Below are 25,807 nucleotides of genomic sequence, written 5' to 3' on the forward strand. Positions count from 1 at the left end.
CTCAGAACATATCCCTGTCATTATGTGATATGTGACTATATTTCTATGTTGAGAACCTGTATAGTTACAAATGAAAGTTTCAGACTATTCATATGTTTTCTTTTATTAGCATTTGGCACCCAGGTTTTATGCCTAATATCGTCTGTTTTGACTACTGATTATGTTATCTTAAAGATATTAGCGACCTCAGGAGAGTTTTGAACTAGTGTTTTGCTTTCCCTGTTAAAAATATTCTTCAATTGCTAGCCCAAAGTTATGAGCTATAGTATTTCCATTAAAAATCTTTATCTAGGCCAGGCGTGGTGGCTCACACCTGTAATCCTAGCATTTTGGGAGGTCAAGGCATGCAGATCATCTGAGGTCAGGAGTTCGAGACCACCCTAGCCAATACAGTGAAACCCCGTCTCTACTAAAATACAAAAATTAGGCCAGGTGCGGTGACTCACACCTGTAATCCCAGCACTTTGGGAGGCCGAGGCAGGCGGATCATGAGGTCAGGAAATCGAGACCATTCTGGCTAACACGGTGAAACCCCGTCTCTACTAAAAGTATAAAAAATAATAGTCAGGCGTGGTGGTGGGCGCCTGTAATCCCAGCTACTCAGGAGGCTGAGGCAGGAGAATGGCGTGAACCCAGGAGGCGGAGCTTGCAGTGAGCCGAGGTCGTGCCTCTGCACTCCAGCCTGGGCAACAGAGAGAGACTCTGTCTCAAAAAAACAAAAAAAGAAAATACAAAAATTAGCCGGGCGTGGTGGCACACACCTGTAATCCCAGCTACTCAGAACTCTGAGGCAGGAGAATCCCTTGAACCCAGGAGGCGGAGGTTACAGTGAGCGGAGATCACGTCGTTGCACTCCAGCCTGGGCAACAGAGCAATACACCATCTCAAAAAATATATAAAATAAAAAGCCTCTAATATAGACTGTGAGAAGAGGCAGGATGTATGGGTGACAGACTAGTTTATGATTTTAAATATTAAAATTCTAAAATATTACTTTATTTTTAAATTTATTATTTTTTGAGAAAGGGTCTTGCTGTGTTGTCCAGGCTGGAATGCAGTGGCACACTCACAGCTCACTGCATCCTTGAACTCCTGGGCTCAAGAGGTCCTCCTGCCTCATCCTCCTCAGTAGATGGGACTACAGGCATGTGCCACCTCATCCAGCTAATTTTTTATTTTATTTTATTTATTTATTTTTTTGTAGAGATAGAGTCTTGCTGTGTTGCCCAGGCTGGTCTCAATATTCTGGGCTCAAGTAGTTCTCCTGCCTCACCCTCCCAAAGCACTGGGATTACAGCCACCTCACCTGGCATAAAATAATAAATAGTGAGTAGGGTAAATTATATATTATAGCTTCTATCATACCATTCCCAAATCAAACAGGAAGAGATATAAGGTAATATAATAACTTCAATTCGAATAAAGTAAAGGAAAAGAATTATTAAATTGAATATCTGAATTATGAGAACAGATTATGTTCAACTGGTAAACTGGTAGTGTTTTCAAAAGTGCTTTATTTTATTTCCCATCATGTTATTATAATAATAATTGACATCTCCTTCAAACTCTTGGATATCTAGGCAAATTTAAATGATTTAGCAATATGTGTGTAAATACTACAAAAACAGAAAGGGCAAGAAGGAGACTTACTGAGCTCATTTTATGTTTGCCTGACACTGTATTTATAAATTTGGATGACTTCGAGAAACAGAAAACTGCACTCAGAATAGCTTAAACCTGTTGTTACTTGAAGTGTGGTTCCCAGACTATTAGCAACAGCAGCACCTGGGAATTTGTTAGAAATGCAAATTCTCAGACCCCATTTGAGTCTCATTAATTAGAAACAGTTTTTGGAGCCCGGAATTCTGGTATAACAAATACTCCAGGTGATTTTGATGCCGGCTAAAACTTGAGAGCCACTGATTTAGGTCTCTAATGACTAGTTCTGTCCAGAGATGAACTAGTCAGAAACCTCCTCAGAAACATGGCTGGAAGGATACCTGAGCAAAATCAAGGCCACTTTAGGAAAGAGTGTAAGGGTGGATATTGAATAGGCAACGAACAGAATAGACTACGCCATGCTTGGTGGTTTTTGGTTTTGTTTTTAATATATCATTTAAACCTCATTTTGGAACACACATCATATTTGTTATTTTAGAAAATGTAGCTGGAAGTTATGACATGCTTTCAAAATGCTGCTTCCACCACCACCACCACCAAATTGTATAATATTGCTGATGAGTTGTTAGGAGAGTCTGTAATGGAGGGGTGGAGTGTGACCACAATGCACTGTATGTAGAAGAGAACTTTAAGCCTGGTGTGAAGATAATGATGGTGTGCCTATGAGGAACTGTGGGAGAGATTTTAGGCTAAGTGTAGTGGGGCTGAATGAGAGGAATAGGGGAAATGTCTGGTATGTGGAGGAGGTAGGGTGTTCACTGTGGGGTGTGCTGTGCCCTGTGTGAGCGCATGCTGGAATGTGGAGGAAGGAGATGGGGGCGGGGGTTTGGTTGGGATGCAGTATTGTGTGTTAGAAAGGTGGTGTGTGTGTGAAAAGGTGGCATCATGTACATACAACAAAGTGAAGTGGAAGGAGCAGCTGTACCTTAAAATGAAAGAAATTTTCAAATGTATCATCATGACATTGATACTCTAATTAAAGCTGAATTCTAGATAGTTTTTTATATTTTTATAGTTTATATTTAATCTTTAAAAAATTCACTTCTTTGGTTATATTCAAAATATCACTGGTTAGTGAAGTATATGTAGGCATAGTGAATATAACTACCTTTTCAAGAAATTAGATGTTAGAGAATGCAGTATAAAAGCAGACTGTGTAACACGCAAAGGAATTTTCAGGTCACTTTGAATATTTGTGTAGGATTTATTTGTAGCACATTGGCTTGGTTTTTACATAGTCATTCTGTAAAATTTTAGGGTGGAAGAGTCCACAAAGGACATCTTATTGCTTAAAAAATGTTCATGTAAAAGATGCAATGTTGTTTTACTGTTAGCTGTAAGGAACATAATTTTATGACTATATGAACAAACAACAAAATGTTTATTAAAATCATTCATGTGCCTTGAGAGACTCTGGAAATTATATTTACTCCTTTTTTGTTACTGGGTTACTTTTAGTATATTTCTTCGTGTACTGATGTTTGGAAATATAGGCTCTGTATCTTTAAAGTTTTGAGCCCTTTCTTTGCACATTTGGGTACAGTGCAACCAAACTTAAGCATGGGAAATTCTCTCTTCCCTCCCCAGCTTTACAGCCTCCACTCAGGACTATCATTGCTATGGATACTCCTTAGTGATTAGCTCTCTCTCTTGTCAATCAAATCTTTGTCTCTAGCAAACTGTTTTGTCACTGTAGTAAGGCTCTGGTGCTGGAAATTTATCTTTGACAGAGGAAGAATGCTTTTGAAAACAGTTCTTACGTGATTTTATGTAACTTAATTTACCCTGGAAAGGAAATGTCTCGTCTCTGGTATGGGAAAAAAGGGAGAAGACATCAACCAATTAATCATAAATACACTCTGGTAAATCTTAGTTATTTTAATTTGTATATATGCTAGTCTTTTCATGGTGACATTATGAAAAATTATACAATTTCTGAAAGTTTAAGCATAGAGGATATTTATAGAATACAAAACTTTATGATTGTACAACGTACCTTGAAGTTGTTTCTGTTAATTCTGAGTATCTTCAAAAAGGGAAATTAATAAGGGGCTGTAATTTTGTTTCATATTGTTTTGTATGTTCTACCAGCAGGAAGATACCAAATCTTAATTGCTGCCTTAATGTTTTTTATTTTAGCTTAACTTTGTAGAAAAATATTCAGGATTTTCTCTTGCTTGAAAATAAATTGAATAGAACAGAGTAAATTAATTATTATTGACTGGATCTCAAACCAGATTCTTTTATAATATTGTGTATTTAAGGGTATAATTTTAAGAATCTGACTAAAAGGTTTTTAAGCTATTTAAAAAGTTTTCAGGCAATGCTACCTAATACAAATCTTTAAACGATATCCTAGTAAGGAAATTCAGTCAACCATACTATTGTAAGGAGTTTAGTTACTTTTCTCTATGTGTATATTGTTATAAAATGTCCATTGCACTTTCTATGGTAATTTGGGATTGTATTTTGCCTTATGAATGTTTATTTTATTTTTACTATAATTGTAGATGATTTAAAATCCAATAAGGACTTTGGGAGATGCCCCCAAAGCAGCTTGCCTCCCTTAAATGTTAAGTGTGTCAAAATATTAAAATTTTAATAGGTGTTATTTTTAATTGTAATTTCAAAATTCATTTATATGTTACATCAGCACAGAGGGGTTTAGGCACCTGAAATGATTGAATTTTTAAAATTTGTGGTTAGATTTACTAGATAAATCAGTTAACACCGTCTTTTTTTTTAAACCAAGAACAATGAAACTATTCATACTTTTTTTGAAGTTTGAATAATCATTTCTTCTTAGTTTGTAAAGACTTCAATACAGTTTATTACAAATACAAGCAAAATAAATTGTGGGTATTCTGAAATTTATAGATCAATCTAATTAATGTGCATCAAACACTTAACGCTGATTACAGTTACCACGTCCAAGTCCTATTCATTCGTTATTTTTATGTTTATTTTTGACACAGAGTCTCACTTTGTCACTCAGGTTGGAATTCAGTGGCGGGATTTTGGCTCATTTCAACCTACACCTCCTGGGCTTAAGTGATCTTCCTGCCTCAGCCCCCCAAGTCGCTGGGACTACAAACATGCACCACCACAGCCCGCTAATTTTTTTGTCTTTTTTATAGAGACTAGATTTCGCCTTGTTGCCCAGCCTGGACTTTTTAATCTCCTGAGCTGAGCTCAGGAGATCTACCCAGCTCTGCCTCCTATAGTGTTAGGATTACAGGCCACCGCGCCCAGCAAGTTCTGTTCACTCTTATGGGAGGCTATATAATTTTGTCAGATACTTTATTTCATGCCTGAGCAAGAATGCTTCCTACTCATTGGTCCTTAGCTCTGCCCATACATACATATTATTTAATTGTACCCTCACAGTAACCCTGAAAGTTTAGTAGAATTATTTCCCATTTTGAATGACTAGTTGAAGCATGGAGTGGTCACTGAACTAAATTTTCGTGTAGTACAGAGAGACCTTGACCCTAGTGTGTCCAGAATTGGTGGGTTCTTGGTCTCGCTGACTTCAAGAATGAAGCCGCGGACCCTCGCAGTGAGTGTTACATTTCTTAAAGATGGTGTGTCCGCAGTTTCTTCCTTCTGGTGGGTTGGTCTCGCTGACTTCAGGAGTGAAGCTGCAGACCTTCACGATGAGTGTTACAGCTCTTAAAGGCAGCACATCTGGAATTGTTCATTCTTTCCAGTGGGTTCATGGTCTCGCTGGCTTCAGGAGTGAAGCTACAGACCTTCACAGTGTTACAACTCATGAAGGCAGCATGGACCCAAAGAGTGAGCAGCAGGAAGATTTATCTTAAAGAATGAAAGAACAAAGCTTCCGCAGTCTGCAAGGGGACTGGAGTGGGTTGCAGCTGACTGGCTTCAGCAGCCTGCTTTTATTCCCTTATCTGACCCCCACCCACATCCTGCCGAATGGTCCATTTTACAGAGAGCGGATTGGTCCATTTTACAGAGACCTGATTGGACCATTTTGACAGGGTGCTGATTGGTGCATTTACAATCCCTGAGCTAGACACAGAGTGCTGATTGGTGCATTTACAATCCTCTAGCTAGACATAAAAGTTCTCCAAGTCCCCACAAGACTCAGGATCCCAGCTGACTTCACCTAGTGAGTCCTGCGTGAGGGCTGCAGGCGGAGCTGCCCGCCAGTCCTGAGCGGCACCTCCACTCCTCAGCCCTTGGGCAGTGGATGGGACCCGTTGGGGAGGCTCAGGCCTTGCGGGAGCCCACTCAGGAGCGGGGGCTGGGACATGGCGGGCTGCAGGTCCTGAGCCCTGCCCCATAGGGAGACAGCTGAGGCCCCGCAAGATTTCGAACACAGCACCAGCCGGCCGGTACTGCAGGGGGACCGGCGCATCCTCTGCAGCTGCTGGCCTGAGTGCTAAGACCCTCACTGCTGGGGACCGGCAGTGCCGGCTGGCCACTCCAAGTGTGGGGCCGCTGAGCTTGCGCCTGCCACACAGACCTGTGAGCTCCACCCGTGCCCCGGTTCCCACCCGTGCCTCTCCCTCTGCACCTCCGGTTCCCACCCGTGTCTCTCCCTCCATACCTCCGCATAAGTAGAGGGAGCCAGCTCCAGCCGTGGCCAGCCCAGAGAGGGGCTCCCACAGTGCAGTGGCAGGCTGAAGGGCTCCTCAAGTGCCACCAGAGTGGACACCAAGGCAGAGGAGGCACCAAGAGTGAGGGCTGCTAGCATGTTGTCACTTCTCACTAGCACATATTGTAGTTCACCAGGATGACTTTGAAGTTTTTCTGAAATAGTACAGTATGATGTGTAGACAAGCTGAAGTCCCAGTTTTCTAGTTTTCTTTGCTTTAAAGCAGATATGCTAGGAGCTGTAAGGCAGGCAGTTCTTAAGAAAATTGGGATGAAAAGGATTAGCAGTTCTTTTACCTGTTTTGTAGATTGAGATCCCTGTAAGATTTTGCCTGACAAGGGGCTCTTATGCTTTTAAACTGAAAAAAAAAAAAAAAAAAAAAAAATTCCAAGAAAATAACCAGTATTTCAGAGCAAATGAAATTTGACATTTTGGAGTTTGTAATGTGTAGCTTTTTAGAATTATTCGTCTTTACCCAACAAATATGGCCGTATTATTACTACCTCTGTAAGAGAGATTATCACTGAGGTATCTGTAGATACCTTGACAGTTTTCCAAATGCGTATGTATATAGTATCACGTGACTTTACAGTAACCCTGTGTTAACCAGATTTTTTTGTTTTATAAGTGAGTTAATTTATGTCTCAAATACATTAATAAGAAAAAGCATACACTCCTAACAAAATTCATGGCATGAAATTAACCTTTTGCCAGTTAGTTTCGATGAGAACCGTATTGATCAAGCATGCTTAAGTTTTGTTACCTTTTATTTTTTTAAGGCCGTTTTATAGTTTATTCTGAAAACTTAAACTTTAATCATTCATTTATATGAAGCTGTTCATGTATTTGATATATTCATGTGCCATACTTTACCTTGTTAGTGTCTGTCAATAAATCGTAATTTACTTGAAATTATAAGCCCATTTTATAATAAGGATTTAGTCTTAAAGTCGCAAATCATTAAATAACATCATTGTTTTATTGCCTTTATCAATAGTCACTAATTTCATCACCATTTTCTTAGTTTAGGCCGTCATATACGAAAGAACAGACTTTTTTTAAATTTAGGCTTTCATATATGAAAACACAGGAGAAAAGTTCGTATGTCGAATTATTTACATCTGTTCAAGAATTAGCCAACAGGTGGATTTTTAGGAAGAGCTAATTGAAATGTAAAAATCTTTCCAGTGACTTCAGCATGAGATAATAATTATAATGATGAAAATAATTACTTGTACTGACAGTGTATACCAAATATTGTTCTAAACACTTAGTATGAGTTTCCTTATTTAATCCTCACAACCCTGTGGAATATTACTGTATCTTCTCCATTTTACAAGTGAAAAAACAGAGGGACATAGCAATCACACTACAACTAGTGCAAGTCAGAGCTGATGTTTTAATCTAGGCATTCTGGCTCTATCCAATGCCCTTAATCTCTTTGCCATACTTGCCCTCAAAAATCTTCAGAATATAACAAGAGGAAGATAATTATTTATTTCATCATATGTTTAATGTATCAGAACCTATTTTATATATACTTTATACATATTATTTATTTCTCATAAAATGTACGAGTATTTCCATTTGAAGAATCAGAAATGGAGAAACTAAATGAGGCTCCCTAAGTTCACAATACTAAATAAAAATCAGAATCAGAATTAAGGTAGCAGTCTAAAACCAAAGCCAGTATTCTTCAATATTACACTGCATATCTATAGTAGATAGTCAATATTACATTTATTAACCAGTATTTATGTATCTCTTATGGTAAGTGAAACATCTTCTGCTCTCCAGTCACAACCTAGTTGAAAAAAGTATACATATATATTCAATGTAAAATATTTTTTCTTAATTTATTTGACTCAGTTGTTTTTTATTTTTCATTTAAATAAATTTAATAGCATGGGAGGCTTTCCAGTGAAGACCAGAAAACCTGCTAGATATATTCTAAGAGAGCTGTAACACTGACTCAATAGTTGAAAAGGATATCTTATGTATACTAGTTATGAGGCATAATAGTAAAATGAACATCTGTGATGTACCACTTCGCAGTATTAGAACTAGAACATCACTAATGTAGCTGCATCTGTCTGTGTGTTTTTTCTCATCTCATCTTATGTCACCTTCATATTGGTAACTACCTCTCTGGATTTTTTTGTTTTATTATCCCCCTAACTTTTTTTAATTAATAGATTTCGGTTTTTAGATCAGTATTAGGTTTACAGAAAAATTGAATGGAAGGTATAGAGAGTTTCCATATACTCTCTTTTCCCCAAAACACAGTTTTCCCTGTTACTCACATATGACATTAGTGTGATATGTTACAGTCTATGAACGAATACTGATTCATTGTCATGCAGAGTCCATAGTTTACTTTAGGGTTCATTCTTTGAGTTGTATATTCTGTGGGTTTTGACAAGTGTGTAATGACATGTATCTAGTTGTAGAATCACACGGTATAATTTTACTACCCTAAGAATTCCCTGTGCCACAGCTATTTATCACTCATTCCCTTATAGTGAACACCTGGCACCCACCAGTCTTTCCACTGTTTTGCGTTTTGCAGAGTGTCATATAGTTGGAATCATACAGTAGTATGTAGCCTTTTTAGATTGGCTTCTTTCACTTAGGAATTTTTATTTAAGATCCATTCATGTATTTTTGGCTTGACAGCTCATTTCTTTTTATTGCTGAATAATATTCTATTTTATGGTTTTATCCACTTCTTTATCCATTCACCTGGTAAAGAACATTTTGCTTCCTTCCACCTTTTGGAACTTATGAAAAAAGAAACTGTTACAAACTTTTGGATGTAGATTTTGTGTTGACATAAGTTTTCAACTCGTTTAGGTAAATACCAGGTAACATGATTGCTCTATCCTATGTTAAGGGTGTGTTTGGTAGGCCACTGTGGTGACTCACACCTGTAATATCAACACTTTAGGAGGCTGAAGTGGGAGGAGTTTGAGACCAGCCAGGGCAACATAGTGAGACCTTGTCTCTGAAAAAAAAAAGAAAGAAAGAAAAGAAAGAAAGAAACTGCCAAACTGTTTTTCATCTGGCTATACCCATTTTTCATGGCATCCACAACAAATGAGAATTCCTGTTCTCCACATCCCTGCTGACATTTGCTGTTGTCAGTGCTTTGGATTTTGTATTTTATTTAAATAGGTGTGTAGTGATGTATCAATCTTATTTTAATTTGCATTTCCCTGGTGACATATCATGGTGAGCGTCCTTTCATAGTCTTAATTTCCATTCGTATATCTTCTTTAATGAGATGTTTATTCATGTCTTTTGTCCATGTTTTAATCAGTTTGTTTGATATCTTATTGTTACGTTTTACGTAAACATAGAGATAGAACAGACGATTTTGTCTCTTTCCTTCCTTTCTGTATTCCTTCATATATTTTGGATAACAGTCCTTTATCATTTATATATGTTGCAGAGATTTTTTCCCAGTCTGTAGCTTGTCTTTTTCATTCTCTTGACAGTGTCTTTTACACAGTAGAAATTTTTAATTTTAGTGAAATTCAACTTAATACTTTTCTTTTTTATGGATTGTACTTGTGGTGGTATTTTATCTAAAAATGCACCTTCAGACTTAAGGTCACAAAGATTTTTTTCCTATGTTATTTTCTAGGAGATTCATAGTTTTGTGTTTTCCTCTGTAGTCCATTTAGTGTAAAGACTTTGTCTCAATTGACTGTTCTGCAGGAGGATATCCAGTTGTTCCAATACTGTTTGGGGTAAAGACCATTATTTCTCCTCTGAATTGTCTTTACTCCTTTGTTAAAAGTCAGTTGACCATATTTATGTGGGATATTTCTGAGTATTTTATTGTGTATCATTGATCTGTCAGTTCTTTTGCCAAAACCATGATGTAGTGATTACTGTAGTTTTATAGTATAATAAGTCTTGAAGTTGAGTAGCGTCAATCTTCCAACTTTGTTCTTTTTCTTCATTGCTTTCTTGGCTATTCTGTGTCTTTGCATATAAACTTTTTCTATAAATTTTAGAATCAATTTGCCTGTATCTATAAAATAGCCTGGTAGAATTTTGATTGAAATTGTATTGGATCTATATATCAAGTTGGGAAGAACTGACAGCTTGACAATATTGTGTCTTCCTATCTATGAACGTGGAATATGTATTTAAATCTTTTCTTCATCACAGTTTTCTACTTTTTTTTCCACGCAGATCTCTATGTATTTTGTTAGCATTATATGTATTTCATTTACATTATGCTAATATAAATGGTATTCTTTTTAACTTTCAAATTCCAAGTTTTCGTTGCTGATACATAGGAAGATTGTTGACTTTTGCATATTAATTGTGCACTCTGAAAGCCTGCCATGATCACTTACTAATTCCAGTAGTGTCTTGGTTGATTCGTTGGGATTTTTTTATACCAACAATCATGTCATCTGCTAACAAAGACAGTTTTATCTCTTTCTTCCCTATTTATATAACTTTAATTTTCTTCCTTTGTCGTATCGTGTTAGCTAGGACTTCCTGCATAATGTCAAGTAAGAGTACTGACAAGGGATATCCTTTCCTTGTTCCCAGTCTTAGTGTGAAAGTATCTTGTTTCTCACTATTATGTGTGATGTTAACTGAATTTTTTTAATACATGTTCTTTATCCAGTTGAGGGAGTTCTCCTTTATTCCTAACTTCCTAAACCTTTTTTATTAGTGTTGGATTTTGACTAGTGCTTTTTTTTGTATCTGTTGGTAAGATCACATGATTTTTCTTCTTCACCATGTTGATGTAATAAATTACATCAATTGATTTTCAAGGTTGTACCAGTCTTGCATAGGTGGGATAAGTTCTACTTGGTCATTTTATATAATTCTGTACATTTGTACATTGCTTAATTCAATTTGCTAGTGTTTTGTTGAGAATTTTTGCATGTATGTTAATGAGAGATAATTGCCTGTAGTTTTTCTTTCTTGTAATGTTTTTATTTCTATTAGAGTAATGCTGTCCTCACAGAATTAGTTAAGAAATATTCCCTCTGCTTCTGTTTTCTGGAAGAGATTGTGGAGAGTTTGTATAATTTCTTCATAAATGTTTGGTAGTATTAATCAGTGAGTCTGTCTGGGCCTTGTGCTTTCTGTTTTAGGAGGTTATTAATTATTGATTAATTATTTGAATACATATCTGTCTTTTGGCCTTTCTGTTTTAGGACGTTATTAATTATTGATTAATTATTTGAATACGTATCTATCTTTCTTTTTTTGAGTTGGGGTTTTGCTATGTTGCCTGGGCTGGTCTTGAACTCATAGGCTCAAGTGATCCTGCCACCTCAGCCTCCTGAGTAGCTGAGATAATAGGCATGCATTACCTGTTTCTTCTTGTGTGACTTTTGGTGGTTTCTGTCTTTCAAGGAATTGGTTTGTTTTATCTAGATTATCAAATTAATTAGTGTACAGTTTTATAGTATTTCTTTATTATTCTTTTAATATCCATGGGATCAGTAATGATGGCCCCTCTTCGTTTCTGATGTTTATTCTCTCAACCTCTCTCATCTATCCTGGCTAGAGGTAGAGGTTTATCAATTTTATTGACCTTTTCAAAGATTAAAGAACTGGCTTCTAGTTCCATTGCTGTGTTTCTATTGATTTTGTTTTTAATCTGTTGATTTCTGCTCTAATTTTATTTTCCTGTACTTCAGATTTAATTTGATTCCATATTCTTTCATCTCTTAGCATCTTAGTTATACTTTTTTAAAAAAACTTTTAAAAATGATTCCTCTAGAATTTGTAATATACATTTTTTTAGTATAGTTTATATGGTGAAACCCTGTCTCTACTAAAAATACAAAATTAGCCGGGCGTGGTGGCACACGCCTGTAGTCCCAACACACATCTGCAGTCCCAGCTACTCAGGAGGCTGAGACAGAAGAATCACTTGAACCCAAAAGGCAGAGGGGCTGAGGCAGAAGAATCACTTGAACCCAGGAGGCAGAGGTTGCAGTGAGCTGAGATCATGCCACTGCACTCCAGCCTGAATGACAGAGGGAGACTCCGTCCCCCCCAAAAAAAAGAAGGATATGGGGATATGGCTCCCCTCTTCCTTCCCCTTTTTTCCTGTTCCCAGTATTGATGAAAGACAGGAAGTGATTTTAATTGGAGATTTTTTCAAATCGAACTTCACTAATGGAATTAATTCTGGATTTTTTTTTTTTTTTAAGACAGGGTTTTGCTGTCTTGCCCAGGATGGAGTGCAGTGGCTTGATCTTGGCTCACTGCAGCCTCAACCTCCTGGGCTCTGGTGATCCTTCCACCCCGCGTCACCAAGCCCAGCTAATTTTTTGTATTTTTTGTAGAGATGAGGTTTCTCCATGTTTCCCAGGCTGGTCTCAAAATGGAATGTTATTTTGAAAGCAGTACTTTTAATTTAGGCAAAATGGGGCAAAGTTTAACATAATTCTGGTCTTATTTTGTAATAAAGACTGTTAATATATGATGAGATGTAGTAGAACAATAGCTTATGTGACTTCAAGGATGCTGTTGTATGTTCTTTTTGTTTGACACAGAAGCTCAGAATTATATTTTCTTCTTTAACATATTTTTGGGACCAAAGTAAGTATAAGTGACATTGATTAGATAGTATTTCTTTTTCTCTTGCACTTCCCTTTACTGAGAAAGTAGTAAAAATGGCACTTGACATATAACTAGCAGATTTTTGTTAGTGTGCAAGACAGTTGAAGGAAGGGAGATTTGGGGTTTGTTTTGGAGTAATCTTGGGGAAATACTGGAACATCTGCAAGGTATTGTTCTTTATATCTAGGAGATGAACATGTTCATATTCATGAGATTGGCAGCAACTGAATTTTCTCTAGTCTGTTTTTGTTAGTCCATTTGTAATAGTGATGGGTGGATTTACCCCTGCCTTTCCATTGGTAATTCTATAGAAATAAAGACTTAGGAAAATACTTTCTCTGTGTGAGGATCCTTTGTCAAAGACTGAAAAGACTAGAGGGTGGCATTTAATTCTGCCGAATATAGGTCATGGTACTTAGTTCCTACAGATAGGACTTAGCAGTATATCCAAATACTTTATTCCTCAAGAAACGATTTTTTAGCCAGTGAATGCACTTTTAATTGGAAGATCTTGGTTTTCTCAACTGTTTACCCCTAATAATTCAGAGCGTGATATGGGACATTTTGGAGAAATGTATTCATATTTTAGTTAGGTTTAATCTTTTGGGTAAAGTAATAAATTATATACATGGAGCATGATTTACCAAGGGTATAAAAATTAATGTAAGACTAATTCCAGTTTCCTCATATATACTGGGAATATATAGCTCTTTTATCTATTTATTTTCAGAGAAGGAAGTATATTTCTGTACTCAAATTCAAATCCCTTTTTTCTATTAACTCACAGACCTTTTTTTTTTTTTTTTTTTTTTACAGTTTTCTGTATCTTCATGCATCAGGGCAGTCAGGGCATGAGTAAATGTTTAAGGTTAAGGAAGCAGAAAGTTTTTTTAAGTTCTAGACAAAATTAAAACTGAAAAAAATAAATTTGAAAAAGTAGATTTGTGACATGAAAGAAACTATGACTTTATCAAGTGTTATTAAGATAAGCTTAGCCTTATCATGGCAGTTTATTCTCTTATTAGTAACTCCTACTCTCAGCAGTGCTGATACAATTAGGTTATGACTGATCTCTTTTGTGAGCTTAATTTAATTTCACTTCCACCCAGGAAGTGTGTTTCCTCTAGTAAATGAAGGAGTTTTAGAATATAGGTATAAGATCGTTGTCAACTGGAGGGATAGAAGGAAAGCAGAGGAGTAGATAAGTCATATGATTTGAGAATTCTTGTCTAGGAGACTATTGGATTGAAGTCCATGAAAAAAGAAAGAAAAATATAATTGGCCATTAAATATTTCTAGAGACCTGTTTTGCTGGGCATAGAAAAGTAAGCCCATGATGTTTTTTATTTTTAGTACCTAATTTTTGTTTAATCTTTATTGAAATCCTATTGTTCTTAATTGAAAGTCCTTCATTATTTTTATCTAATACTGAAATATAAAAATTAAATTCAGAATAATCAAAATGTTAAAAATAGTTGAGATGTCAAACTTGAAATATTCTCATTCAAAAATAAAAGCCAAAAGTAAGTAGGCTCTCAGCCATTATCATTTAGTCCTCAGGGTAATTGGTAAAAAGTAATCAAGTAAAAGTCATGTTAATAATAGTAGCTCTCATTAATATGTCCTGGGCACTATACTCAGTCCTTAATATGCATTTCCTCAGTAATTCACGTAAACCCAGATTTGACATGCACTTTTATTATTTTCATTGTTTCATAACAAAATTGATAGACAGTGAGGAACCCAGGTTTATCTGACCCCCCCAGAGCTAGAGAGGATAACAGCTTCTGGTTTCTGAGTACAGAGTCAGCTAACATATTGTATGCTTTGTTGCTTTGCAAAATTCAATATAATAATAATGGCCAGAATGGAAATCTATCCAGCCTCTTTTCCTTTTTTCTATTCTCATGTCTTTCAGAACTTTCAACAAGTTTATATAGCTTTTCATGCTTACCTTGATGTTTAGTGGTAGCTAGTTCCTTTTAGTTGGCTAAATAAAAAGCCCTTAAAATCTAGGTTCGAAATCTAAACTCTTTATGAGCCAGTTGGTTTAACTCATTTTGTGGTCAGAGCCTCTGTGCATGTTTGATTGATTACAAGTGAAACTAGTCATAGCTCAAGAGAATCGTCACATATTTATGACACCACTAGTGTTCACTGTACTATGGTAACTGTTTTTAGAATTATGTCATGATCTGAAAAGACTGTAATTGTTATGTCGACCTGAGGAAACTTATCTGTTTTTGTGAGCTTTCTGTAATAGTGTTTATCTGTCATTTATGGCTTTCAGATTTAATGCTGTGCGAGAGCCTGGTCTAGGCAATTATAGAAGATAGAAAGTTTTCCTTTGAAAGTTAAAATGTAGGAAAGTTGTTAAATGTTAGTCAAGAATAAGTAATACAGTAAAAACCATAAAGAAATAAAACAGAAGAGAGGCAAAAACTAGAAAAAAAAAGTCATTTAAAGGGCTAAAGCAGACATGCTTAGAAGGTACTTTTGATTAGACATACTTTTGAAAATCTAATTTTCTACTTTCTAGAGCTTATTTTTCTAATTGCCTTAGGTTTTAAGATATACATGTATATTGTTTTCTTGCTCTTCTCCCCTCTTTTGTTTCTGTTATAGATGGGTATGTTTGTCACCTGTGCCTAGAAGAAATTCTTCTAGCATGGCCATTAGGATATAATGTTTGAGCTCACCTGATTTGGAGGGAGTAGTTGAAACTACCACTTCCTTTGTAACTGCAAGACCATTTAGTTTTCAGATGTTATCTTTAATGTTAGCAAAGTATGTGTTTTATATAGTGTTTTCTGTATAAAAAACTATAATTTCTGTTCACTAAGTTGAATCTATATGGAATAGTCTATGAAATAAACCTTACATCATTACCAACTAGTTCGATGTAGTAGTGAAGATCATTCATGGGTGTTTCACTCTAGTTTGATATATAAATCTCTTGGATTTGCAGCTTGGAGTGGGGAAGAAATCCTAATTATAGTTCTCTTTTCCCAGTTTAATTTCTCCTCTTTTTTTTTTTGGCTGTTTTTTCTCAACTGTCAGTGGAATTATTGTCTCCCTGTCTCCATATTTAGGTAGTGTCAGTGGCTGAGTATCACCGCAGGATCGATGCTCTAAATACTGAAGAACTGCGCACACTCTGCAGACGCCTCCAGGTGCCCCCTTCAGTAGTTTCAACCCCTCCAGAGACTGAATACTCCCTGTTTTTAGTGTTCTTTGTCATGGCAAATCTCATTTGAAGAATTTGCTTTGACTGCAGCACTAAAATTAAGTTCCTTTTTGTATTAAAGGTTATAGTATTGCCTTGAAGAGCTATGGATTATCTTTTCTGTCATCTTTTCATTTGAAAAATATTCTGAAGAATGTTCTGTCACTTCAGAATTATTCTCAGTATCGTGTGTTTCTTTCAGCGATGAGGAGTTTTCATTCATTTAACATTGGAAGAATGGTGTTGGTTTCGAGATTGAATCTTTTCTAAACAAAACCTGAAAGATATGGTACTATAGGAAAACTAAAAAAAAAATTAATAGCAAGTCTTAAATATTTTCTTTAAGGCTATTTCATTTGTATCAACGTCACATCAAATATCTCAATATGATAAACTGTTCTTGAGGCATTCTTGGTTGGTATTAGGAGTACATTGGAATAGTACAGTTTAGATACAGAACTGGATAAATTACTTAAAATTCTGTGAAATAATCTTTGTGTTTTTTTAGATACAAGAAAGCAATGCAATTGAAAACTCATTTTTCAGTTTTGTCTATTATACTGTGTTTCTTTCTTCTTAATAAGATATGCTTTCATGGCTTTGCTAGACCTACTGAATTTTTTTCTTTTAATGCTTCTAATGCTGCCTTGGGTTTCTTTTTCTTTTTCTTTTTACCTTTCACATCATCAAAATAAAGGTGAAACACGATGATATGAAAGAATGAGTATTTAACTTCTTGTCAAAAAACAATACAGTTATAAAGCATGTATTGGTTGCAAATATATGCTGCTCAGGTTTGTTAAGAAACCTGTTAAAGGAACAAAATAATTTAGCAAAAATTTCATTCCCATATGGAATCACAGTTGCCAAGCATTGCTGCATTTTAGTTATCTGCTCCAATAGAATTCTGCATATTTTCCAATTTAGAAGTTTCATAAATAATAGTTACGTTTCATTTCTTTTATTTTCTAATGTTATGTTTTATATATTAAAATAAAATTAATATTAAAAAGTAAGCACCAATAGAATATATCGTGCGGTAGTAAGCTTTATTTTTAGTTAGTTAACATTTTTTTCATTTTAAGAATACCAGTGAAATCATTTCCACCAAGCAAAAGCATATATTCTTTGTAATGCAACGCAATAATCTAATTTTAAAAATAAATTTATGAACAAATTAACAGTAAAATTTATTGTTTGGTCCAACTAGATGAAAAAAATTAAATGTTTAGAAAGTTAAAAAAATGAAAGCGTTTAAAAAAAAGTGGTAACATTTTTCAGTGGAACAAATAAATACATGCACACCTCACAGAAAATAAAGTTATATTTTTTGTTCTACTATTCTTTATATTAAAATTTTGGCATCCAGGAAGTTTTGTTAATTATTTTTGACAAATTTTGTGTTTAGCATGAAAAAATTCTATTTTAAATAGCACGCATACACACACACACACAGACACAAAGCAAGCCAACTGGCTGACTTTTGCCCTTCAAGGGCTTAATTAAAGATGCATGCAACTATCTTCTTTACACAGAAATATGGGGATTTATCATTCCTACCAGTCCTTCCTCATGTAGTGGATGAAAAAACATCTGTTTATATTGTTATAAAATCTTTTTCTAAATTGGCTACATCATAGATATTAGATATAGGGCATTTTTTGCCCTATAAAATCTTAAGATTAAAGATTTAGACACATTTTCTACAATATAAAGCTTTATTTATCTGAAAAGTCTGACAATTTTGAAAGCATGTCGCAAGTTTACATTAATACACTACCTCTATTTACTTTTTTAGATTACTACAAGGGAAGACATAAATTCAAAGCAGGTTGCTCCAGTGAAAGCAGACCTGGAGTCTGAATCTTTTCGACCAAACCTAAGTGATCCCAGTGAACTTTTACTGCCAGATCAAATTGAAAAGGTATGACATGCTCACATAGGTGCATTTCTGAGTGTGAGTGTGTAGCCATGAGAGTAAAATAGCCTCTTTTTAGTTGTTTCTGAAGCAACAGCATTAATGCTGTTACTATCCCACTCCAATGAAAAGAAAGAGTAAGCAAAACATAGCAGCTAGTGTTAATTAAGGTGTTAGGAGATTTAGGTAAGCAGACACTGATAGCCAATATTTGTCTTATTGTTGTGTGGTTGTTACTTGCTTTATGTGAATTATTTCATGTAGTTGTTACAACAGTTGTAGAAATTGGATGCTCTTATTATGCACATTTTTTATTAAGTTAAAAAATCGGGAGCATAGAGCGATTAACTTGTTCAAGGTCACACAGGGAGAAGTATTAAAGCTTGATTCCTAACTTGGATAGTCTGTCTCCCTAGCCCATTATTTGAGAGATATTTTAATAATCAAGCTAATAGTCTATCAAGTATTTTTGTTAATTCAATATGGAAGGCAAAAGCAGTAAGTAATCTGTGTTTCTTATCTCTGTTCTAATCTGTGTCTGGTTCAGGATGATTCTCTATTTTCCTAATAGACAATTAATATTTTATGCTGAGAAATGTGTAATACTTTTCAATCATCTTAGTATCTTTGAGAATAATAATTTCTACTGTTAATTTATTTTTATAGCCTACATTATATAAGCACCATTAAATTCCAGCTGGCAATAGTATTCTACGTAATGAACAACAAGCTATCAAGTAAATACTAACACTTTGTTTTTTAAAGCTTACCAAGCATCTTCCACCAAGAACAATTGGCTATCCATGGACTCTTGTTTATGGTACTGGAAAACATGGCACAAGCTTGAAAACTCTTTATCGAACAATGACAGGTTTAGACACCCCAGTGCTGATGGTGATTAAAGACAGTGATGGACAGGTATGAAACACTAACTGCATAAATCGCTTATCCTTTAAGAGCAGTAACAGTAACTTTTAGCATATTTCTTTGATAAACATTACTTTATTAGTACATTTTATTATTTAACTGATAATTGCTGGGTTCTTTAAATATCCAAGGCAATGTTGAGTGTTACAGAGGATAGATATGAGCATGATGATTAAGAATTACTGCCTTCAAAGGGATTATAGAGTGGTAGAAAAGAACATTTGCACATACCAATATCTCTAATGCTGGGAAAAATGGTAGGTTTGTTAGAACCTAGAAAAAGTGAGGAAATAAGAATGAGGTTCATGGGAAAGGTAGAAATTGGCAGAATCTTGAATAATGGGTAAAGTTTTGATTAAAAATAATTGTTTGAAGGTGATAGCCAGAACAAAAGCACAAATAAGAGTAATATTGGTTTGTTCCTCAAACAGCAAGTTCAAGTCAGTTGTAATTGGAAACTGATGAGAAGGTAAAATAGCAATATTAAAACAAAACACTAGTATTACTAACACCTTTAGTGTTTTATGTGTCAGGAACTTGACTAATCACTTATGCATTATGTTATTTAATCGTGAAAGCCCTATGAGATTGATACGGTTATCATCTTTATATTAAAGAATGAGTCAACTGTGACATAAGCTCATCAACTTGTCCAAGGTTACATACCCAAGAAAAAGTATTTGCACCAACGAAAATGAATGAACTGCTGCTACATGCCATGGCGTAGATGAATGTCACAAACATAATATTGAATTAGAAATCAAACACCAAAGAGTAACTTTCTTATGATTTCATTTATAGAAAGTTTTATCAGGGGGCCAAATAAATCTATAGTGGTGTTAGGCTAGTAACTCCTTCAGGTAGGTGAGCCTACTGATGAGAAGGAGCACAAAGAGAGCTTCTAGAACTCGTGGTGTTCTGTTTCTTGGTCTGAATGAACGTTGCGTGGGACTTTGCTTTGTGATAATTCTAAACTGAGCTATGCATTTATGTTTTGTGTACTTTTCTATAATATATATATAAAATAACCTTTCAATAAGGAAATATTTTCAAATTTAAGACTATAAAGATAGAATGTCAGGATAGACAGTGACTGTACGGATTATCTGTCAGACTGTCTGCACTCCCATTTCTGATGTGGAAACTTCAACTCATAACACTGAAATTACTTGGTCAATCTCTTATTCATCAATTTTTTCACTAGGGTACTGTGTGTCTTGTATAAGATCATGCACAGGGTTAAAGGACAAAATAATTCACACGTAACACCTGCCCTCGTGGAATTTACTGTATAATGATAGAGGAAAAAAATAGCATATTTTAAAAGTGATAGAATGTTTCCCTATAGTGAAGGACTCATTTTATTAAGCACCACAATCCCATAGCATCATGTTATCCATTTCATATATACGTTGTACATATAAGTCCTCCTGAAATGTGTTAACTACTTTAAGATTGTCTATTTAATTACTTTAAATAAAATCCCAAAATTTAAAAACTAGGAAAAAATCTGTTTTTCCGCTGAAAAACCAATATGCTTTATATTTGACAATAATGTAAATTATATAACAGCTAGCCATTTTTCCCTTTTTAAGTATGATTAGATGAAACTATACCAGATTTCTCTTTTTTGCATTTTATTTAAACATATATGATGAAATAATGCTTACTGAAATAAATTTGTTAGTCATGTAATTGAACATGCCTTTTTTATCCTTAGGTTTTTGGTGCATTAGCATCTGAGCCATTTAAAGTGAGTGATGGCTTTTATGGTACTGGAGAAACCTTTGTTTTTACATTCTGTCCAGAGTTTGAGGTAAGGACCACTATTTCAATATTTTGTTTATAAAGAGATGGCATAACATACTGCTCAAAGCAATTTATAGATTCAGTGCTATTCCCATTAAACTACCATTGATATTCTTCACAGAATTAGGAAAAACTATTTTAAAGTTCATATGGAACCCAAAAACAGCCCAAATAGCCAAGAAAATGCTAAGCATAAATAACAAAGCTGGAGGCATCACGTTACCCGACTTCAAAGTGTGCTACAAGGCTACAGTGACCAAAAGAGCATGGTACTGGTATAAGAACAGACACATAGACCGATAGAACAGAATAGAGAACTCAGAAATAAGACCACACACTTGTAACCATCTGATCTTCGACTAACCTGACAAAAATAAGCAATGGGGAAAGGATTCCCTATTTAATAAATGGTACTAGGAGAACTGGCTAGCTATGTGCAGAAAGTTGAAACTGGACCCCTTCCTTAAACCATATACAAACAGTAACTCAAGATGGGTTAAAGACTTAAATGTAAAACCCAAAATTATAAAAACCCTAGAAGAAAATCTAGGCAATACCATTCAGGACATAGATACGGGCAAAGATTTCATGACAACAATGCCAAAAGCAGTTGCAACACAAGCAAAAATTGACAAATGGTATCTAATTAAAGAGCTTCTGCACAGCAAAAGAAACTATCCTCAGAGTGAACAGACAGCTACAGAACGGGAGAAAATTTTTGCAGTCTATCGTGTGACAAAGGTGTAATATCCAGAATCTACAAGGAACTTAAAAGTGGGGGAAGACACTTTTCAAAAGAAGACATACGTGCGGCCAACAAACCTATGAAATAAAGCTCAACATCACTGATCATTAGAGAAATGCACATCGAAACCACAATGAGGTACCATCTCACACCAGTCAGAATGGCTATTATTAAAAAGTCAAATAACAATAGATGCTGGCAAGGTTGCAGAGAAAAAGGGAATGTTTTGTTTTGTTGTTGTTGTTGTTGAGATAGAGTCTTGCTGTGTCGCCCAGGCTGGAGTGCAATGGCATGATCTCAGCTCACTGCAACCTTTGTCTTCCAGGTTCAAGCAATTCTCCTGCCTCAGCCTCCCAAGTAGCTGGGATTACAGGTGTACACCACGATGCCCAGCTAATTTTTGTATTTTTAGTAGAGACGGGGTTTTGCCATATTGGCCAGGCTGGTCTCAAACTCCTGACCTCAGGTGATCCACATGCCTCGGCCTCCCAGAGTAGTGGGATTACGGGCGTGAGCCACCATGCCCAACCGGAAGAGGAATGTTTTTACACTGTTGGTGGGAGTGTAAATTAGTTCCAATATTGTGGAAGATAGTGTGGCAATTCCTCAAAGACCTAGAGGCAGAAATCTCACTTGACCCAGCAATCCCATTGCTGGGTATATACCCAAAGGAATATAAGTACTCCTAATATAAAAACACATGCACACAAATGTTCATTGTAGCACTATTCAGAATAGCAAAGACATGGAATCAACCTAAATGCCCATCAATGATAGACTGGATAAAGAAAATGTGGTACATATACACCATGGAATACACCATATACACCATGCAAATTAATGCAGGAACAGAAAACCAAATACCACATGTTCTCACTTACAGGAAAGAGCTGAATGATGAGAACACATGGACACATTTCAGGGGAACAACACAGACTTTGTGTCTATTGCAGGGTGAGGGTGCGGGGAGGGAGAGAAGAGCATCAGGAATAATAGTTAATGGATGCTGGGCTTAATACCTAGTTGATAGGATGATCTGTACAGCAAACCACTATGGCACACGTTTACCTATGTAACAAAGCTGCACATCCTGCACGTGTACTCCTGAACTTAAGTTGAAGGAAAAAAAAGAAAGATGGCATAAATGAAAAAAACATGTACTTTCGAGTCATGGACTCGATAGGGGTCAGTTGCATTTGACCCCTATCTTTGCCTTTTACTCCCTGGTAGCTTAACTTTTCTTTGACCATTTTGAACTTCAACTTTCCTGTAGATAGAATGAGGAATCATAAAATATGACATGGTCATTTAATAATTAAATGAGGATCATTTATATATAATACTTGGGATGGCACCAGACACAAATTATGGACTTAGTAAAGAATATACATTATCATTACTATTCTGTTTATAAATTGTCATTGTGAAATTTCTAGAAACATTTAATGACTAAGCTTAATGATGTAAGTCATGAAAGTATAAAAAATAAATTATTTGGATTTAAATAAAAAGTTATTAACTGGTTTCTTTTTCTTTACCTGTGTGGCTTTACTGTGCCTTGACTAACATAGATGGAATACATTCTTATGCTAATCTAAAATGTAAAGATACAAATGAATTTTAGTGAATGTGTGACTATTCTTAAAACGTTGAGTGCAATATTAGTATCTCGGGCACATTGGAGTGTGGCACGTAAAACCTTCATTTTAATCTCAAGAAAAGGAATCAACACCATTGGTTATAAAAATAAATGAACAAAATAGGAATGATTTGGTTACATGATAAAAAGTCTTTTAGCAAATTTGTACTTAACTAGGTCACCAGAATAACCAAGACTTTTTGATTCCTTCCATAAAATATGTCAACTGATAGCAACAACTAATTGAAAGCTTGTAGTTATTACAGCATTTTCTAAGCATCAGTAGTGCCTATTCTCACACTTTTTATGTTACTGCTGCCTGATAAGTGTAATAATGTAGTCAATTAAATGTTACGTAACTATGAAAAACAAGTGTTAAAGTTTTATTGAAAACTGTAGTGAACACATTTGAAAAACTTGATAAAGGTAAGTTGCTAGAAATTGCTACTATGTTAGGTTTAGGTAAAACACCCATAAACGGTTAGAAAAAGATATTTAAGAGTATTAATGTCTAGTTTGCTTTTGGATTTCTCAAATGATTTTAAGTTCTCACTGTTTAAAGAAATTGAAACTGGAAATCATAAATACCCATTATGGGCGTGGTTTATTTAAGAACTATGATCATTAAATATATATCCAAAGTAAAGGCCTTGGCCCTATGTTAAAATACTATCAAATTAACATACATTTATGTTTAATGGTAAAAGTTAATGCATTTGTGTCTGATTTTTTTTCAACTCATTTACTTCTTTCTTCAGTTTTTTCTATTTACCATCCAACTCTTGGTGTCTGTAAGTCAAGAGAAAGAAGTGTGTGTGAAAAGTTAACAAAATTTGAGAAATTGGAATTGAAAGTTAAGTGATAGAGTATGTGCTTTCAAATTTAGTCATATAAACACTGAAACCCAAACCACCAGAGCCTTCTGTGCCAAGCTTTTTGTGGTGTTCTTATTCCTATACTGTCAATCTTGGCTTTGTTAACTCTTTTGAGTTTTGGAGAACTAACTCTGTATTATAACCATTTCATCTATATATTTAAAGCTTTTTTTAAATTTATATAGGTCTTTAAGTGGACAGGAGATAATATGTTTTTTATCAAAGGAGACATGGATTCACTAGCTTTCGGTGGTGGAGGGTAAGTCTCTTGGACATTTCACTATGAGATTTTTGAAGAACTTTAAAATGCATTTGGATTAGTTATAAATTCAGTTATCTTTAGAAAGTTTTGACATTAGAATTCAAATTTGTATATTATGAAAATGAAAGTATATTTGCAAGAAGGCGCTCAAGTGTAGTTATTGAAACTATTGGTAGAGTATTTGTTTCTTCGTTTTAAAATACTGTTCAGTTTATTCACTGTTTATTAAGACCCATCTTTTTCTTTAGAGCATAGTGGCTCTTTGATAATTTAAAGGGAAATATCTCAGTACCTTTGAACTTCTCTAATTTTTAAATAACTGTGATGGAATAGTATTGTATTTCTCCCAATGCATAGAAGAAGTCCAATTGTTTTCATGTTATTCTACTCTGGAGACCATTTGGAATGATATTTTAGACAATAATAGAAATGGGTATTTCTGTAGAAAATCGTAGGGACCCCTCAAGTTTTCAGGGGTTTTTTGCTTGCTTGTTTTTAACAATTATGAATCAGACAATAATATGATTTTTTTGGCATTGCAAGTGCTGTGAGGAACTTTGTTTTTCATTTGGTATCCCAGCCTCCTTTAATCTTGACAGTGTTGGGAGGTAGGCTGCTCTGGTCCCACCTAGCCTGGGCTTAACAAGCATCAACTCCTTCCTTTGGTATTTCTGTCTTTCATTGTTAGACATGGGTATGCTAAATAATTTTCAGACTTGTAAAAGTGTTACAATATTTGTATCCCACAGTTGAGGATACATAATGATAATTTATTCAGACCACCAAAGAATATTCATCATCCCGGGTTATTCTATTATTAACAAATTTTCTTACAACTTCTCTATAAGTAGGTGTGGGGGATATAATTAGGGCAATTAAAAAGTGATCATGGTTATTGTAGACTTCTCTGTTAGTTTTAGCTGTTGAACTCAGCATATATTTACATGGTCCAATTATACTTTTTGAGGGGGTATCATTCAGCCCTCCCCAAAACAGTAGTCTTACATGTGATTCTGTTAGCTCTCCAAGAGGTCCACTCAAGCTAGTGGCTTATAATTTCAAGATTTTATGGGTGCTTTAAGTCTTCAAAAATGACATACACAATGCCATTAGATGTCTGCTGGAACTAGATTTTATTGTACAACATGATTTCACCAAGCTAAAGTAATCATTGGGTTATTTGATAATAAATTAATATAAGTTTTCAGTGTTGGAAAGAGAGTACAGCTTCAGAAAGCAGAAACTACAGGGAATTAATATTCCCGAATTCCAAAGGAAAGGCACCCCAAAAGAAAAATAATGATGTAGTGGACTTAATGTAGGCTTAGGAGTCCAATAGACCTGATTCAGATTCTCACTTCAACTTATGCTATATGTGGTATCTTGAGCAAACTCCCTAACAAATCTAAACTTTCCTTAGCTATAAATTGGAGATTAAATCAGTTTTACAGGGAGATTATAAGGAATTCACAAGGATATGATTTTTGTGCAAA

At 35.1% G+C, this 25,807-nt stretch overlaps 1 protein-coding gene and 1 non-coding gene across 15 annotated transcripts in view; one reads left to right on the forward strand and one right to left on the reverse strand.

The window, feature by feature from the left end:
- Positions 1-25,807, forward strand: part of OXR1 (oxidation resistance 1) — a 477,189-nt gene that overhangs the window by 446,069 nt on the left and 5,313 nt on the right. For 8 of the 14 annotated variants that reach the window (XM_008001336.3, XM_073018312.1, XM_008001335.3 and 5 more), the window contains 5 exons: positions 16,006-16,086; positions 17,938-18,063; positions 18,823-18,975; positions 20,705-20,800; positions 24,238-24,311. In XM_008001336.3, the coding sequence (XP_007999527.2) occupies positions 16,006-16,086; positions 17,938-18,063; positions 18,823-18,975; positions 20,705-20,800; positions 24,238-24,311 (530 nt within the window). Of the gene's footprint in view, positions 1-2,753; positions 3,543-16,005; positions 16,087-17,937; positions 18,064-18,822; positions 18,976-20,704; positions 20,801-24,237; positions 24,312-25,807 lie in introns of those variants that run through there. The other 6 variants (XM_008001339.3, XM_073018313.1, XM_008001338.3 and 3 more) reach the window with 3 other exon arrangements.
- Positions 8,210-8,271, reverse strand: LOC119624950 (U7 small nuclear RNA). Its single transcript, XR_005241110.1, has one exon. It is a non-coding gene; the product is annotated as a U7 small nuclear RNA (small nuclear RNA).

The sequence above is a fragment of the Chlorocebus sabaeus genome, chromosome 8 (genome assembly GCF_047675955.1).
Source record: "Chlorocebus sabaeus isolate Y175 chromosome 8, mChlSab1.0.hap1, whole genome shotgun sequence".
NCBI classification, from domain to species: Eukaryota; Metazoa; Chordata; class Mammalia; order Primates; family Cercopithecidae; genus Chlorocebus; species Chlorocebus sabaeus.